Source organism: Oryctolagus cuniculus, chromosome X (genome assembly GCF_964237555.1).
Source record: "Oryctolagus cuniculus chromosome X, mOryCun1.1, whole genome shotgun sequence".
Taxonomy (NCBI): Eukaryota; Metazoa; Chordata; class Mammalia; order Lagomorpha; family Leporidae; genus Oryctolagus; species Oryctolagus cuniculus.
Genome location: NC_091453.1, coordinates 17687229 through 17704992, shown reverse-complemented (window position 1 = coordinate 17704992; position 17764 = coordinate 17687229). Strand labels below are relative to the sequence as shown.

Below are 17764 nucleotides of genomic sequence, written 5' to 3'. Positions count from 1 at the left end.
TGCTAAGCACATTGGGACTCCAGTGTTCAGGGAGGATTTGTAAGAGATTAGGCCTGACAAGTTTGGGGAGGTCCATTTTACACAAAATATGGTTTCTGAAGAAGTAGCTGACACAGAACACAAATCATTTGCTGTTGCATATTCAGCAGTGACCACTCAATACTGAAGACTGCATATGGCTTGGTACAGAATTAACATATATAGATTTAATCATTCTAGTAATTACAATTACGTTCTGAAACTAAATCATATATATTCCTGACACTGTCTCTCTTGAAAGTTGTGACTTTTTTTTTTAAAGATTTATTTATTTACTTGAGGGGCCAGCATTGTGGCACAGTGGGTTAACCTATCTGCAACACCAACATCCCATATAGACAGTGGTTCAAGTCCTGACTGCTCCACTTCTGATCCAGTCCCTGTTAATGCACCTGGGAGAGCAGTGGAGGATAGCCCAAGTGCTCAGGCCCCTACACCCATGTGGGAGACATGGATGGACTTCCAGGGCCCTGGCTTTAGCCTGGCCCAATCCTGACCATTGTGGCCATTTGGGGAGTGAACCAGAAGACAGAAGATCTCTCATCTCTCCCCCTCTCTCTCTGTAACTTTTAAATAATTAAATAATCTTTATTTATTTATTCAAAAGTCAGGGAGAGACAGACGGAGAGGGGTAAAGGAGAGAGATCTTCCATCTGCCGGTTCACTCCCCAACTGGTCTCAAAGGCTGTAGTTGGGCTGGTCCCAAGCCAGGAGTCAAGAGCTTCCTCCAGGTCTCACACTTCGGTGCAAGGACCCAAGCCCTTGGGCCATCTTCCACTGCTTTCCTGAACACATTATTAGGGAGCTGGATCAGAAGTGGAGCAGCCAGGACTTGAACTGGTACCCATATGGGATGCCGGCACTGTAGGCGGTGGCTTGACCTACTGTGTCATAATGCCTGCTCCAAAGTTGTCAAGTTTTAAAAATAGATTAGAGTTATAATCCAGAACAAGATACCAATTTAAAGGGTAGCAGTACTCATGGCTAAGTTGCTTATAACATGGTACCCTTGGCTGTGACCTAGCTGCTGTGTCACCCATTCAGTTCAAGCAGCATTTATCAGATACCAGTGGTATCTAGGTACAGTCCACCTTAGTGGGAATACACAGATCGGGGAGCAACAACATGTGGGCCCTGCCCTCAAGGAGCGTATAGCCTTGTAGGGAGACAGTTCGGCTACCAGAGAGAATGACTATAAGATATAACAGAAAACAAAAATACCTTGCTGAAGGAATCACAAGGAAGGAGAAATTCACACTGGGATATATTTGAGCCATCAAGGACCAAATGGCATTCTCCTCCCCTTTCCTGGCATCTGGTAGGAATGCACCATTGTAACACCTGCCGCTGAGGAGCTGGTACCCGTTTTTCTCTCTCTCCTCCCTGGCTGGAGGAGCATCATAACCATCGGGCCCGTACATAGACAAGATGCAGCTTGTATACTCCTAAGAAATGTCTGACTCACTGAAGACAGTTCACATGGCAGAAATGAAGGGAGAGGGGAAAGAGGAAAGAAAAATTAATACTTAGAAAGCCTTTAAATGCATACTAGAGGTTCTGGACCCTGAACCTGAATTTCAAAAGGTTTCTTTTGGAATTGCGGTTTCACACATCTTCATTCTATGCTAGTAGTTCCCAAATTGATTTTAAGGGGTTTTAGTCTCCTTGGATCCCCTGAGTTTGGTTGGTGAGAGGAGAAGGAAGATACGATGACAGGATCTCTCACAGCTCTGCTTCATCTGCTCCAAAAACTCAAATTCTATATAGGGTTGTCTTAGGAAGTAGTCTAGTGCTAAATTCAATTGAAAACCATTTTTTTTTCAGGAAATTGTATGCCCAAGACACTCTAGATATGGTCAGAAGGCTCTAATTTTCTGTTCAGTGACGAGTCTTATTGTACAACACTTGTTCATCAGAATGTTTTACAAAAGTAAATGCATGCATGCAGATGTAGGAATCTGTAACACAAGGCCAGCTGGTCTTCACACACGGACTCCCTAGGCTCCTGGTATTTGTTGAAGATGAGGAGAAGGTTGAAAGCTCTTTCTTGGATCGGGCTTTGTGGCTCGCCCACTCGTGGCACTGACTTCATCCCCTCATATCTTTATTTTCTCAAATGCCCCCATCTCATTATGGACATGCTCCCCATCTACCAACAAGAATAAATTCTCCCAGAAGGGCAGTGTGCAGCCTCTGTATGGTGTTCTGCCTTGCATTTGGGTTACACACTTTTGGCACACAAAGCCAACTGCTATTTATGTGTCAACGTATTGATTGTCAAATCAAGAATGAAGAGATTCGGAGATTTCTGAACTTTTAGCTCAAGAGAATTCTACTGTTGCCCTTGAAAACAATGCCTAATTTGTCAGATTCCTACTCTGTGCCAGTCTTCATTCATTTTATTGCGTGGACTCTATGGATTCTATAAATGATGTCTCCTGGATCATGTTATCTGTTTTACACTGATTTAAAGTTTATGTAAAGGTTATTTGACTAGATGTCTCTTTTGGGTTTTTTTTTTTCCAGAAGGGAATATATGAATTGTCATCTCAACATTTGTTTGGTAAAAGGAGAAAACTGGTATGAAACTGTACATTTATGCATGTTTTTTATTTCCTTTCTGATATCTCTGTCTCTTCCTCTCTCTATTATTAAAGGAAGAAATACCCCTGGAAAGCCAATGAGAGAGGTCAGTGAGATTCAGGCTCACAGCCACGGCTTCTGTCTGTCTCATCCTGCTTTCTATGTTTGGTGTTTGTGGAAGACTTGTGTGCAAGCACGCGCATGTGTGTATTACACATCGTATCATCATGTAAGGGTGGCAGTCACCTCTCCACTTGCAGCTCATGAGGAACATTTCTCAAATGCGCACTGCCCTTGGCATCACCATGACGACAGGACCAGGGTTGGGGGGGGGCAGCAGGAATCTCTTTAAAATGGCAATGCTTTGTAGTCCCTAGGTTGGAACTCTGCACTTCATCATCTGTTGCCTTTTGCAACACAAACAAAATCTTCAAAATAAATTTAGCCTTGAACGTAATTGATGAGTCACCAAGCTTGCTTCCACTTCTAGGACCTTAGCATTTTCTGTCAGTGCCCTTGGTTTGTAGTCTTCTAGGATGAAGTCATTTTATTTTGGTTTTCTTTTTTCCTGCGTTCCTACACTCTTCCTTTGCCATTTTTGCTAACATTTTTTCAGCACTTGCTGTGTGCCAAACACTGTTCTGGGCACTTGCCATCTTTTTTGCCATGGACTCTTCATGACAAACCTATTAAGTAGGTATTCTTAACCTCGTTTGACAGAGGAAACAGTCAATGAGAGGGTAAGCAGTGGGCTCCACATTACAGAGCCCGGATTTGAAGATGGCACTTAAATGATTTAAGTTATCTATACTTTGCCCTTATAAGATTTTTTAAATTGGCATTTGGAGCCAGAGAGGCCAGTAAACAATCAAGTAAAAAGACTGAGTGCCAGATTCTTGCAGATTACTCTGAATGCCTATCTGTGGTTTGAAAGGGGTAGGGATGCAGCATTATCACTGAATGCAATTTGGGGGTTTACAGTGGAAGCTGCTTCTACCGTGTGCTACCAGGAATATTGTGTGACTATTGGATGATCTAATCAATTTATGGCTGGATGACAAAGCACTGGACTACAGCCCAAGTGAAACAAGATTGTCCTTACCAAGAGTTTACTGTGATGGAGGGGCTAAGTTCTCCGCATGGGATGGCAATTGCATGTACTGTGCTGGGAGACAGGTTGCATGGGTGTAGAGTTCTTCTAAGGAGAAGTGATCACTAGAATGACCACCGATTCACTTAAACTTAGCGCAGAGTGTGCCAACACTGAGGCCATGCAAGTTGAATGGAGTCAGTGAACCTTCAGGGTATCCACACCAGTTCTCTCTTCCCAGGGTTTGGGCTATGGGGTCCCGGGGAGGGATTGGTAGGCTGGGAGGAGACATTGAGGAAACCTGAATTGGTGGAACATTGAATGGTCCTGAGAGTTTGCCTTGCTCATTGCACCTCATATGAGACCTCTTGTTCATTTTTATGGTGAGTATCCCCCTTAAAATTACTTTAATTTTTGTAGAAAGTGCCACCATAATTTTTACTATCCAGAACATGTTTCCCTCATGGAAAAGTCAGCACACATAATTGAAGTCATATAGGCAGTCGATGACTTTACTACTTGAGGTACGTTATTGCCAGATAAATTTCCAGAAGCCAGTAATGACTTCTTTAATGCTAGGAAAATACTCCAAAGGTACAGTAGACCTGATTCTTTTTCAGAGGTTAAATTGCAGAGAAGAAAAGATAAGCAAATTGTACTGCAACCTTCTGGCTTTGACTTGGCCAACTGAATCCTAACAATTTATTTTGGAATTGTATTTAAAAAAAAAAATAGAGCGCCAGATTGTTATTGAGGTCTTGGATCTTTGCCAGGAAGTCTCAGTTCCAATCAGTGTGGAAAACAGCTCCCTTAGGCAGTGGTGGCGTGTGAGACGAATATGTTGCAGTTAGTGCCAACTTGGAAAAACATACAAGTGCCCTAATGCTCAACGCATGGTGCCTTTGTGTTCAATAATCCTTGCTTAAAAATGGATTAAATTAATACTTTACATAGACGTACTTTGGTGTCAACTTGTGCCTGAAGCTGATTGCAGATGCCTGAATCCTGGCTGCTTTTCAGTACTTCTTTTACTTATATTTTGACTAAAAAAAAAACCTATCAGGTAAAATTAATAACCTCAGTTAACGCTCTGGCTTACACACAGGGATAATGGAACCAGGATACAAATCTGTCTTCTATATCCAATGCACAGTGCAGTTAAACACCTCGAGTGGATTGAGCTGTGATTCTTTACAATAGCATTTTGTGAAAGAATTTTTGAGGGGAGGGGAACTAATGACAATCTCTTTATGAAAAATAATAGACTCTTGATTCTGGCAAACAGTTATTTGTAAATGTAGTGACAAAAGGTATAATACAGATATGGCAAGGTGACTCTAAAAACTCTTCATTTTTATAACATGAGGATACCCATGAACTAATTTGTGAAATTTGACAATCTCAACAGGTTAAAGTCACCTAACATTTTGTAGGAGTGCTTGGTGTATTAAGAAGAATGAACCTCTCTTTTCCTTGTTTTCAAATAGCAGGTACCCCTAGAACTTCAGCCTCTTTGAGAGGCTCACGAATTTTCCTTCCAGCTAGTAACTACTGGACACCATTGCAAAGCATACAAGTAACCATTGGCTCTGCAATCTCTAAGTGCATATGCTCATTTTATGTGAACTGCAGTCCATATCCCCTAACACAGTCATAAAAGGCACTTGGAGATCATCACTAAGCTGACAGGAAACCAATGAGCTATTCCCTATTTTGTTTATGTTTTATGACATGCTTTCTAGCCACCAGGTGGACTGTGCTATAGTGACATGTGGGTCATGAGAAACGGTTTGAATTATATTCAGGTATCAGGTTGTAAGAGTCTGAGGTTCTGTTTTTACTGGCTTTCTTAATAGCTGTTAAGATGGCTAGTAATTAAAAATTTGCAGTTAGTTCATCCATTTTCAATTATGCATGAGTAATTGTGCAGATTTCCCAGGGTTGCTAGGCAGTCAAAAATAGATACAAGGGAAGCTCTCCAACCTGGTGCCATCGGTTATGTTTGTACTCTGAGCTTTAAGGAGCAGCAAAGGACTCACTGTGTCTCCCTGTGGTTTTTATAGCATAGAAAAGCCAAAGATGATTTCAGTTCCTCACTGAGAGCTGCCAAACTGTTGGCCCACTTTATGAATCGTGCATATGCTTTGTTCAAAGTTTTTCTATTTGCAGGCTCAACCAAAATCCAAAGTGATTTTTTTAAACATAATTAGTTCTCAGTGAAACTCTTCACACTAATAAAGCTCAAAAGAGATTTACAAACTTAGTCACCTTAATATAAATGCCTGAGTAGCATTAAACTTTTAATAAGTCTTAAATTGATCTGGTGCCATCACTGTTTAAGTAGCTTGCCCCTGAATCCTCTTCAGATCCTCTCATTTAAAGAAAAAAAAAAAAGACCTGTGTCTGGAAATAAATATTAGACCAGAATACCTGTTCTAGTCTGCCTTTAATTTTCATTGAGATTTTAACAGTTATTATGGGAATCTGTGAAGTTGACACATGGCAAGATAGCAATAATCAAGCATTTCAGTTCCAAAGGCAGTACCTGAACAGTGCAGTGATTTACCAATGTCCAAGAATTAAAAGTAGCCATATGAAAAGATGGCACATGAACAAAAAGGGAAGCCATCAGGTGCATCTCAGATTGTCTTCCTCCAGCTCAGAGTTTTGCTACAGGTGTACCAGGGACATTGCATTTCTCTAGTCCTCCATGCTGGGGGCTAGGCCGTGTCACTGTACTATCGCAAGGCTACTGTGATAGTTGCCCCTCATTGAAGAGGGCATCGAGACGGATTTACTGGACACCCAAATCCTGCAGTCCATGCGGGTCATATTATATTAGGCTCTAGAGTAGTGTGGAATGAATATGATGATTTTTCTGAAGCTTCCCAATTCAAATGGTAACAATATCCCAAAAGGTCGATTTAAGAGTTTATTTTCAACCCCAACAACAGCAGGGAGAAAATCGCCACCTCCACCATAGCCTCAGAAGTGAGCCAACAGCTGGAAACATCCCTGAAATGGAGACTGTGTGTGTAGCAGTGGTAGCCATGACGACAGTGGTGATGGTGTTAGGGTGGGGGTGGTAGCTGTATCAGAGGTAATGGTGGAGACAGTGGTGGTATTCATCGGATGGTGCTTTGATAGTAACAAATGTTAGTTCCAGTAACTACTACTCACTCACAGCAAGCTGCAAGAAGTATATCCCACCATGAGATATTCCTGCTGTGATAGGAATCTTGTGTTTATGCTTGGAACTCCTTTGATATATGGCATCTACATTGGGACGACGACAGTGTTGGACATTTCCGTTCACTTAAATGATACCAGTAGCCTGTCCAGTATTAAAATGATACTAACAATGTGCAGTAGCTTCATTAACAAGGCTTTGCTTCTTTCTGGAAACTGGGGGAAATCAAACCCTGTTGTGTACACCCTCGATGCAGCTTCTGTGTTGTCCTCACCCAGAAATGGGGCAGTAATTCCCCAGCTGTCAAACAATCAGGATGATGGTATCTGCTCCCTTTTTAAAGACTCTCTCTCTCTCTCTCTCTCTCTATTTTCCAGGACACAATGTAGGAAGCCTTTTCCACATGGCAGATGATTTGGGCAGAGCGATGGAGTCCTTAGTTTCAGTCATGACAGATGAAGAAGGGGCAGAATAAATGTTTTACAACTCTTGATTCCCGCATGGTTTTTATAATATTCATACAACAAAGAGGATTAGACAGTAAGAGTTTACAAGAAATAAAATCTATATTTTTGTGAAGGGTAGTGGTACTATACTGTAGATTTCAGTAGTTTCTAAGTCTGTTATTGTTTTGTTAACAATGGCAGGTTTTACACGTCTATGCAATTGTACAAAAAAGTTATAAGAAAACTACATGTAAAATCTTGATAGCTAAATAACTTGCCATTTCTTTATATGGAACGCATTTTGGGTTGTTTAAAAATTTATAACAGTTATAAAGAAAGATTGTAAACTAAAGTGTGCTTTATAAAAAAAAGTTGTTTATAAAAACCCCTAAAAACAAACACATATGTGCACACACACATAAACACACACACACAATCTTTGAGGCAGTGCATTGTTTTGCATCCTTTCAGCGTGACATTCATATATGAAACTCATGGCTTTTTTTTCTTTTCTTGCATATTGAAGATAGGACTTTGTCCAACACCACCCAACAGCTACTTCAAAATTATTCTTTTAAGAACTGCTGACTGAATGGGGCTGGCTGTGGGTTTTCATTTGACATATCTGTATGTCTATAAGTATAAAAATACTATAGGTATATAGATAAATACATGGGAATTTCTGTGGGCCTCTTAAATTTTCTTCAAATGCTCCTGCCACTTCCTAGTGGAAACAAAGTGCTTCTAGTCATCCAGGCTTACCTGCCTGCTCTACAGTGGATTTTCCCGAAGCTTGAAGCCAGGAGGAAGCTTCGACACTCTAACATTGGCTAGGCCTCCAGATGGTTCTCGTTCTAAACTCTGCACGACTAGAGGACTCAAACTGTTTTAACAGGAACATGTGAATGAATACACAGGATTCTTATCTTAGAGTGATCCACTGGTTGATAATATTCAACTTCCTGCTGCTGGCAATGCCACAGTTTCCATTTAATGCTGCTTCTGTGGAAGGCAGGATGTCCACACAGAGGCATTTTCAGTTCGCAGGCAGGAGGAGGACAATGGTAGGGTGGAAGGGCTCTGGATTCCCAGCTGATCCCTGTGAGGGAGCAGACCCTCTTGATGGAAAGGATTGGCTGGAAGTTCATAACCATGAATACGGATCGCTACAATCCTGACTGCATTATTCTGCCCTCTTCTCACAGTCCAACCAAAGTGAGCGGCTTTGTTGTTGTTTTAGGTGATTTCCATTGTGATGATTTGTTTTGAATGCTACATGAATTATTTTTAAACTAACCCTTGAGAAATCACATAAGACAGTAGCCCCCATCACATTGTGACACTGGCTAAATAGCAACCAAACTGTGTTTCCCTCCTCTGCATTTCTCTGCGAGTAGTTCCACACAGGATTGTGAGTGGGAAGGCAAACGGATTCAGCTGTTCCAACAGCAAAAGCTAGTACAAGCCCTCCTTTGGTGAATTAGGCAGGTTAATTATATGAGCAAACAAAAGTTGTTCAAAAAGAGAAGAAAATCTCAAGAGGAAAAGCTAAGGACTGGTAGGAAAAAGCTTTACTCTTTCATGTCATTTTATTACTCTTCGATTTTGTTAAACCATTCAGTCAATAGAAATCACCCTATGACCTATTCTTTTACAAATCTGTTACCTCTGACATCAAGTGTAATTAACTTTTGGAGAGTGAGTTTGTCCATTATTTTATTAATGATGATTAACATCAAACACAGCTTCTCATGCTATTTCTACCTCACTTTGGTTTTGGGGTGTTCCTGACACTTGTGCACACCTGACTCCACAGCTTCACCACTTGTCTACTGTGTGAGCATCTTTCTCCATTTTCTCTTTCCTTTCTAATTTCCAAAAGAAAACCCAAAGCTCTAAGGTAACAAATTACATAGAGATTTGGTTTTAGTCTAGCATTCTTTTTTTCTTTATGTGATGCTGGACTTTTTCTGTACCCAAGGATTTTTTTTTTTAACCAAGATTTAAAACATGGGGTCACTTTATATCCTACTAAGAAGTTTCAGTTTCATTCTAAAAATCAGAGGTAAATAGAGTGCATAATTTTGTTTTAATCTTTTTTTGTTTGATCTTTTAGACATTAGTTCTGGAGTGAGTGTCAAAATATTTGAATTAAAAATTGAGAGCTTTATTGCTGCATTTTAAGCATAATTTGGACATTACGTCGTGTTCTTTATAACCACCAGGTGTTAAAGTGTACATCATAATCAATGTAACTGAAGCATAAGCATCACAAGGCATGTTATGTCATTGTTTTCAGGTACTGGGTTCTTACTTGAGTATCATAATATATTGTGTTTTAACACCAACACTGTAACATTTACTAATTATTTTTTTAAACTTCAGTTTTACTGCATTTTCACAACATATCAAACTTCACCAAATATATGCCTTACTATTGTATTATATTACTGCTTTACTGTGTATCTCAATAAAGCACGCAGTTATGTTACAAAAGTGTTGATGATTTTGTTTTTGTTTCAATTTAGGTATTTAGTTTTAAAATAGGTAGTGCTTAATTTGACTGAAAAATGAAAATCTGGGCAGTGAAAAGACCCTCGACCACCATAAGGTGGTCCCACTTTACGTTTACTAAGTCAAAATTATTTCTTATGTAGTCTGAACGTGTTTATAAACAATTAAAATTTATATATATCCTAGCTTTTTCCTTTCATTTCACAAAAGATAGCATTCTCTGGACCCTAGTTAACGTACCTTGCTTTGGTAAACTCACAAATGGACTCAGGAGATCTGTTTCCTTATATAAAGTGCTTTCTCATTGTTTTTATGGCTGTGTAATATTACAGGCTGTAGGATCTTTATTTAAGCAGTTCCCTTTAGTGGGATATGTAGGCTGCTTTTGGTGTTTTGCTATGATAAACAATATTGCACATCTGTTATCATTTCACATGCACAAATGTATCTGTGGGACACATTCCTAGAACTGAGATTTCTGGATCAAAGAGGGTAAGCATTTGTAGCTTAGGAGATAAATTTTGTGCAGTGATAGTCATAATCACAATACTAGGGTTTTTTTTTTTTTTTCTTGGCTCTGGGGCTAACAAGTATATGAATTACAACAGCCTACAGTTTACACTTTGCATCTCAAAAGAATTTCCTATCACTTCTACTGTTAGTAGTGCCAAACCTCAGGGGATGTGGGATGGGAGAGGTGCCTCAAACATTTCCTGGGTACTTCACCCATGGTCACGATCACCATACCACAGGATCGCTCTCTCCTGCCTGTCCTGTTCTGTTTCTTGCACTAGCTGTGAGGGAGGCCGGAAAAATGAGTAGTGACATCAGCTCCTTGGGAGCAGCTCTCTGCCACCACCAAGGTTCCCGATGCACTCATAGTTAAGCAGCTGATGGGCCAAAGGAATAACAAAAGCCCACTAGGTGCAGCCTATACTAGAGATTTTGGAAATAATAAGAGATGACCAAGCTCATTAAGAATGGCATCAGTTGGTGTAGGAGTGATGATGCTGACCTGAGTACGACCCTAAAAGTCTGCCATTGAACTCCACATACACAAAATTTATTTAAATAAATCTATCATCTATCCTCCCCCCATCTCACCCAAACCTGCCTTTGACTGAAACACCCAGACTGGCTGTTTCGATGGCACTTAACTAGGCAACTGAGGAGTATTCAACGTTTCAGTGTGTCTAAGACAACAGTGTATGCACGACTGAGGAGGGCATTTGGCTTTCCATTCCATACTTGGCACATGCTGGAGGGGACAGAACCAATTCAGTTAAAAATTAAAAAGGATCAAGCTGGTGCAGGTTCTGAAGCAGCAAGCAACATTGGTGTTTGGGGGAAAGCACCAAGACTAAGGGATGTGTTCTGTGGAGCTGCGAGGGGATTTCCCTGGATTTGTAATGCTTCGATGGTGGAATGAATACAGAGGCAGGCCCTGGCACACTTGCCAAGACTTTGCCTTCAGATTAAGTGTAGGAAGGACATGAATCAAATTCTTTCCAATAGTAAGGAAGCCACTGGCGTAGGAACCACAAACACATTCTTCATTGCCACTGGGGTTTGGGTGGATGGACAGATGATAGCTTTGGGTTTTTCCAGAATCATTTAGAGAGTAAGTTGCAGACATGATACCCCTTTACACTTAGATATTTCATGTACATTTTTTTCCTAGGACATTGTCCTGTATAACCACAGTACAACTGGTAAAGAAGTTTAACATACAAAACTACCATCTAATCTACAGCCCAAGTCCAAATGTCAGTTGTGCCCATGATTTCTTGTTATTGTTTCCCTGGTCTGGGATCTAATTCACAATTCCATGACATTTACTGGCTATGTCTGTTTAACTTCTGACCTAGAACAGGTTCTCTGCTTTTCCTGGTCTTCAAAGACCTTGTCATTTTTGTGTCCTCATGAGTTGATTCAGGCTATGCAGCTTTGGTAAGGAAACCATACAAACAACTGTGTCCTTAGCACGTCATAGCATGACATGCATTGATGATGGTTTAGCCCACTCGCAGTCACTCGGTTAAGGTGGTTTCCGCCAGGTTTATCCACTTGATATACATATTAAAACCCAATTTTTCTTAAATCGTTATGTTCACTCAAGGAATCAATTTTCCATGTGTAAATGCATGTGTAAATGCAGATAATTTATATAAAATAAGACTCATCCAAGTTGAGCAGTCTGAATTATCTACTTCTTTTTTTTTTTTTTTTTTTGAATTATCTAGTTCTAAGCTGCTTCATTTTTAAGCCTTGCCTCATGTCTGATGGGGAAGATTTTTGATGCCAAGCAACAAAACTCCCCAGTATCTAACTCATGTAAGTTCTTTGAAACAGTCCCATACCATATATGCTGTATGAACTGAGTCCAATTTTTTTACACCATTCATTTTAAAATCATATGTATACAGGCCGGCGCTGTGGCTCAATAGGCTAATCCTCCACCTTGCGGCGCCGGCACACTGGGTTCTAGTCCCGGTCGGGGCGCCAGATTCTGTCCCGGTTGCCCCTCTTCCAGACCAGCTCTCTGCTATGGCCAGGGAGTGCAGTGGAGGATGGCCCAGGTGCTTGGGCCCTGCACCCCATGGGAGACCAGGAAAAGCACCTGGCTCCTGGCTCCTGCCATCGGATCAGCGCAGTGCGCCGGCTGCAGCGGCGGCCATTGGAGGGTGAACCAACGGCAAAGGAAGACCTTTCTCTCTCTGTCTCTCTGTCCACTCTGCCTGTCAAAAATAAAAAAAAAAATCATGTATACAATTACACATTTCAAAATGAAACCTAAGATCCACCTAATTTACTAAAATGAGTGGGTCTTCAAAAAAAAGTTAATAGAAAATGTGTATCGTGAAAAAAAAAAAAACTAAAACTAAGCATGGATTTCAACAAAATTTTTCTACCAGGATCATCTTTTCATTCTAGCTTTCTGTGAATGTTCCCTTGTGTACCAAATTACCACAAACATTTTAACACAGATCGTTCCTAAATTCAACATCAGATTATTAAAACCATGGGTTAGGTTTGCTCCACCTTCTTGTTCATCCTAAAACTTGCTAGGTTTTGTCAAGTCTTATTGCTAAGGCACAGCTTCTCAGTGGTTTACTCCTAATATACCCCAGAAGTGCTGATGTCTTTGAATCTCACCACCTGGGGAGTGGCCAGATGAAGCCTCTCACTTTCAGCCCCCTCCAGTTAACCAACAAGGCCCTACAATTAATCAACAATTTCTCTGTAGGCCATGGCATGAAAACATGGAGGCAGCACTGCACTAAAGAAATACTTTTCCCAGCATAAGAGTTGAAGTTACCGGTTCAACAATTTCCATATTTAAACATCCTAGACATATTAGCCAACTTTTCAATACTTTCAAATATCTGAGCAGATCTTGAAAAGGAAAAGGTTTATTTTGGCTTACAGTTTGGAGGTCGCAGTTCAGGATCGGGTGGCCCCAGAATCTCCTGTCTTGAAGAGGCTGCCAACGGCAGGGAGGGTGTACAGGGATGATCACGTGGTGAGCTAGAAAAGAAAGAACAGTTACAACTTGAACTCAAATAATAAACCCTCTAGCAAGAACCCCCCTCTGAAGGCATGCCCCTGCAGACCGCCCACCAGACCCAGCTCTCTGACACCATTACATCAAGTCTCTACGCTTCATCCACCAACCTGTAACACAAAGGCTTCAGAATTTAAATATCCACATGAGTTTTCACAAGACAAGACCTGCTGTGCCCACCACACATCGACAATTTAACCAGCTAGAAATTTGTGACGGAGATGGCTCGCTCTTATACCACAGGAGGAAAAACCTTCAAGTCCTAACTCAAGTAGACTCAACAGTTGTAGGTCTCTTCGCCTACTCCAGATATGAATGATTTCACACCTCGTATTTCTGGGTTCCATTTGCCCCTGTACGGGGGTGCTGCATTAAGTCCCTATTGGCTTGTGTCACTCAAGTTTAGCCCTGTTGTCTTGACATCATTATTAATAGCACCCTTTCACATTCAAAAATGCCCTGGTTCAAGGCAGGTCTTCATCAGGGCAGTTCGGTCACCTGGGACGCCTGCATCCCCCTATGAGAGTTCCTGGGATCGAGTACTGGGTCTGCTTCAACTCTAGCTGCCTGCTAATGAGCACTCTGGGAGGTAGCAGGTGGTGGTTCAAGCACTTGCATACTTGCCACGCACATGGGAGACGGACTGAGTTTCAGGCTCCATGCCTTTGGCCTCGTCTGGCCCCTGCTGTTTCAGGCATCTGGGGAGTTAAACAGCAGGTGGAACCTATCTCTCTATCTACCTGCCTCTCTCCCTCTTTCTCTGCCTTTCAAAATAAAAAAGAATGTCTTGGTTAGTAGGCACCTAACTTTCGATCACATTATTTCTCAACAGAAGTACTACTGGTATTTAGGTTGAGATAATTCTTCATTAAGGGCCGGTGCCGCGGCTCACTAGGCTAATCCTCTGCCTTGCAGCACCGGCACACCAGGTTCTAGTCCTGGTCAGGGTGCCGGATTCTGTCCCAGTCACTCCTCTTCCAAGCCAGCTCTCTGCTGTGGCCAGGGAGTGCAGTGGAGGATGGCCCAAGTGCTTGGGCCCTGCACCCCATGGGAGACCAGGATAAGTACCTGGTTCCTGCCTTAGGATCAGCGCAGTGCACCGGCCGCAGCGTGCCGGCCATTGGAGGATGAACCAACAGCAAAGGAAGACCTTTCTCTCTGTCTCTGTCTCTCTCTCTCTCTCTCACTCTCTCTCTCACTGTCCACTCTGCCTGTCAAAAAATAAAAAATAAAAAAAATTCTTCATTAAGCATAACAGCCCCTCACTTTGCAGATCTCCAATTGTGGAGACAAAACTGTCTCAATACATTTCAAAACGCACCCCAAGGAAGCAGTTAAAGTTACTGATTCGCTATCCTGCCCCAAAATAGGCTGTATTATTTTCAAAAGCCCTGCTAACCAATAGGCTGTAGCTCTTGGCAATATTTTAATGGCATTAGTTCTGGCATACTTCTATTTTGTCCACCCCTGCAGTTACTTCTCTAAAGTCATTTAATGACACTACCCTAGCTGAAAATATTGACCATCCGATAAAAAGCCAGCAAGAGTAAAGAAAGATGCTACCTCCCATAATTTCCATTTGCTTAAATGCAAGATCCAACCTCTTGATGCAGCTGTAGCTTGCAGACACTTTAGTGGACACTGTGGCACCCATGCCACATCCCCTCCTCTCTTCAGGGCCAGAGCTTCCATACCCTAGCTGCTGGGAACATAGGCCAGTCATGGCTCACAGCTGAGTCCCTCTCTGGGCATTGCCTTCAACCACAGGGCACTGTATTGCCCAAGGTACCACCACCTTTCATGAAGGAACAGCCTGGGCCATAAGTGACTGATGCAGAGGAAAGAAACAAAATCCCGGTCCTCTCGCCTCAATCCGGGAAGCTCTGAAGGACCAACCAGCCCAGCTCCAGAGCGCACATTCACTTCAGCTTCTCCGCTGCTTCCTTCGGGTCTATGTGCGTAAGCACTCACCAGTCAACCTTCTGCAGGTGAGTTCCATCTCCGGGGCTACTGCTGGGGAGCCCACGAGTTGGAAAACAAGAGAAGGGAAACCTATTCTCTTGCCATCCTGCCACTGCCCACTGTAGCTAGCCTGCAACTTCATCTAAACACCAGCCGCGCCTCCCTTACCCACTGCTGCACTGATTCTCCAAGACGTCATCAGAACGGTCACGTGCCACACACTAGCATTCTCTCCTCCTCCACACCGAGCAGTCCCCTTCCTTTCCCAAAGTTGACTCAAACATGCTTGCTTCCACGAAAAGTGCTTACTCATGGTGTGCACGTGCTCAGACTCTTAACACGAATGTGCCCCAACGTTCAGTTCTCAGACCTCTTTACTTTTATTTACACACGTAATACCTTGGTTCTCTCATTCCATCTCACGGTGGTACATATCTTCTATCTAATGATGACTCCAAGATTTTTATCTTGAACCAGGACTTCATCCATGAACTTCAGACTTGTAGGTCCAGAGGCCTCCTCAACATCTTCGTTTGGAGGTCTAACCGTTCTCTTTGGCATATCCTGTCCAAGAGCAAGTTCCTGAGTTACTAATGGCTACAACCGCCCGGCCATCAGTGACGCCATCTTTCCAGTTGCTCAGGCCAAAAACCTTGAAATCATTCTCAACAACTTTTCCTCCATGCCCACAAGCATTATATTAGCAAATTCTATTTGCTTTCCCTTCAACATAGATCCAGAATCTGGCTACTTCTCCCATTACTACTTTCACTGCTCCGGTGCAAGGCATCACAATCACTCTACTGCTGAGTCATTAAAATAGCCGTTAGCTGCTCTCGTAACTCCCAGCCCTTCATTCTCCAATCTCTCTTCAACACAGCAGCCAGGAGGATCCTGTTAAGGCATTGTCAGATCTTCCTCCTTCCGTTAAAAGTCACAAATGGCTTCCTACTCCAAAGTAAAAGCCAAAGTCCTTCTAGAGGTCTACCAGGTCCTTGTCTGATGTCATCCCACTACCCGCCCCCCACTCCCACTTTACTTGGCTCTCATCCTCTTACTTCTCCCTCACTCTTTCCCAAACACACGTGCTGAGGTTGGCACTGTGGCATAGTCAGCTAAACCTCCCCCTCCAGCACAGGTGTCCCATATGGGCGCCAGTTTATGTCCTCACTGCTCGCCTGCTCTCTCCACCCAGCTCTCTGCTGTGGCCTGGAATAGCAGTGGAAAATGGCCCAGGTCCTTGGGCCCCTGCACCCTGTGGGAGACCAAGAAGAAGCTCCTGGCTTCAGATTGGCCCAGCTCCAGCTGTTGCAACCATTTGGGGAATGAACCAGCAGATAGAAGACCTCTCTCTCCCTCCCTCTCCCCCTCTGTCTGTAACTCTCTCAAATAAACAAATCTCTTTTAATTTTTTTTTAAAGAACCAAACACACAGGCCAGTTCTGAGCTCAAAGCCTTCATTCTTGCTGTTTTCTTGGCCCTGTATTTCTCAGCCAGCTGCCTGTTGTTCTGGCTTCCTCGTTTCCTTGAAGGCTTTACTTTCCGGGGCCGACGTCCTTGCATAGTGGGTTAAGCCGCGACCTGGACGCCGGCATCCCTTATGGGTACCCGTTCAAGGCCTGGTTGCTCCACTTCCGACCCAGCTCCCTGGGAAGGCAGCATATGGTGGTACAAGTGCTTGAATTCCTGGTTCCTGCATTTAGCCTGGCATAACCCCAGCTGTTTTGGGCATTTGATGAGTGAACTAGCAGATAGAACACTGATCTCTCTCTCCCTGTCACTCTGCCTTCCATAAATAAATAAATAAATAAATAAATCTTTAAAAATTCACCTCCTGGGGGCTGTGGTGCCAGCATCCCATATGGGCGCCGGTTCAAGTCCCGGCTGTTCCACTTTTTTTTTTTAAAGATTTATTTTATTTATTTGAAAGACAGAGAGAGAGGTAGAGACAGAGAGAGAGGTCTTCCATCTGCAGGTTCACTCCCCAGATGGCCGCAACGGCCGGAGCTACGCCGATCCAAAGGCAGGAGCCAAGAGCTTCCTTCGGGTCTCTCACGTGGGTGCAGGGACCCAAGGACTTAGGCCATTTTCCACTGCTACCCCAGGCCATAGCAGAGAGCTGGACTGGAAGTAGAGCAGCCTAGACTGGAACCGGCGCCCATGTAAGATGCTGGTGCTTCAGGCCAGGATGTTAACCTGCTACGCCACAGCGCCGGCCCCTCCACTTCTGATCCAGCTCTCTGCTAAAGCACCTGGGAAGGCGCTGAAAGATGGGCCGAGTTCTTGGGCCCCTGCACCTTCGTGGAAGACCAAAAGGAAGCTCCTGGCTTCGGATTGGCTCAGCTCCAGCCGTGTGGCTATTTACGAAGTAAGCC

The 17764-nt window shown here is 42.9% G+C and overlaps 1 protein-coding gene across 24 annotated transcripts in view; it reads left to right on the top strand.

Annotated features, from left to right (window-relative positions):
- Positions 1-9844, top strand: part of DMD (dystrophin) — a 2248405-nt gene extending 2238561 nt beyond the window's left edge. For 16 of the 24 annotated variants that reach the window (XM_070067426.1, XM_051827673.2, XM_051827679.2 and 13 more), the window contains one exon: positions 7280-9844. In XM_070067426.1, the coding sequence (XP_069923527.1) occupies positions 7280-7377 (98 nt within the window). In that variant the 3' untranslated portion in view covers positions 7378-9844. Of the gene's footprint in view, positions 1-2696; positions 2729-7279 lie in introns of all 24 variants that reach the window. The other 8 variants (XM_070067432.1, XM_070067428.1, XM_070067425.1 and 5 more) reach the window with 1 other exon arrangement.
- Positions 9845-17764: the final 7920 nt, after the last annotated feature.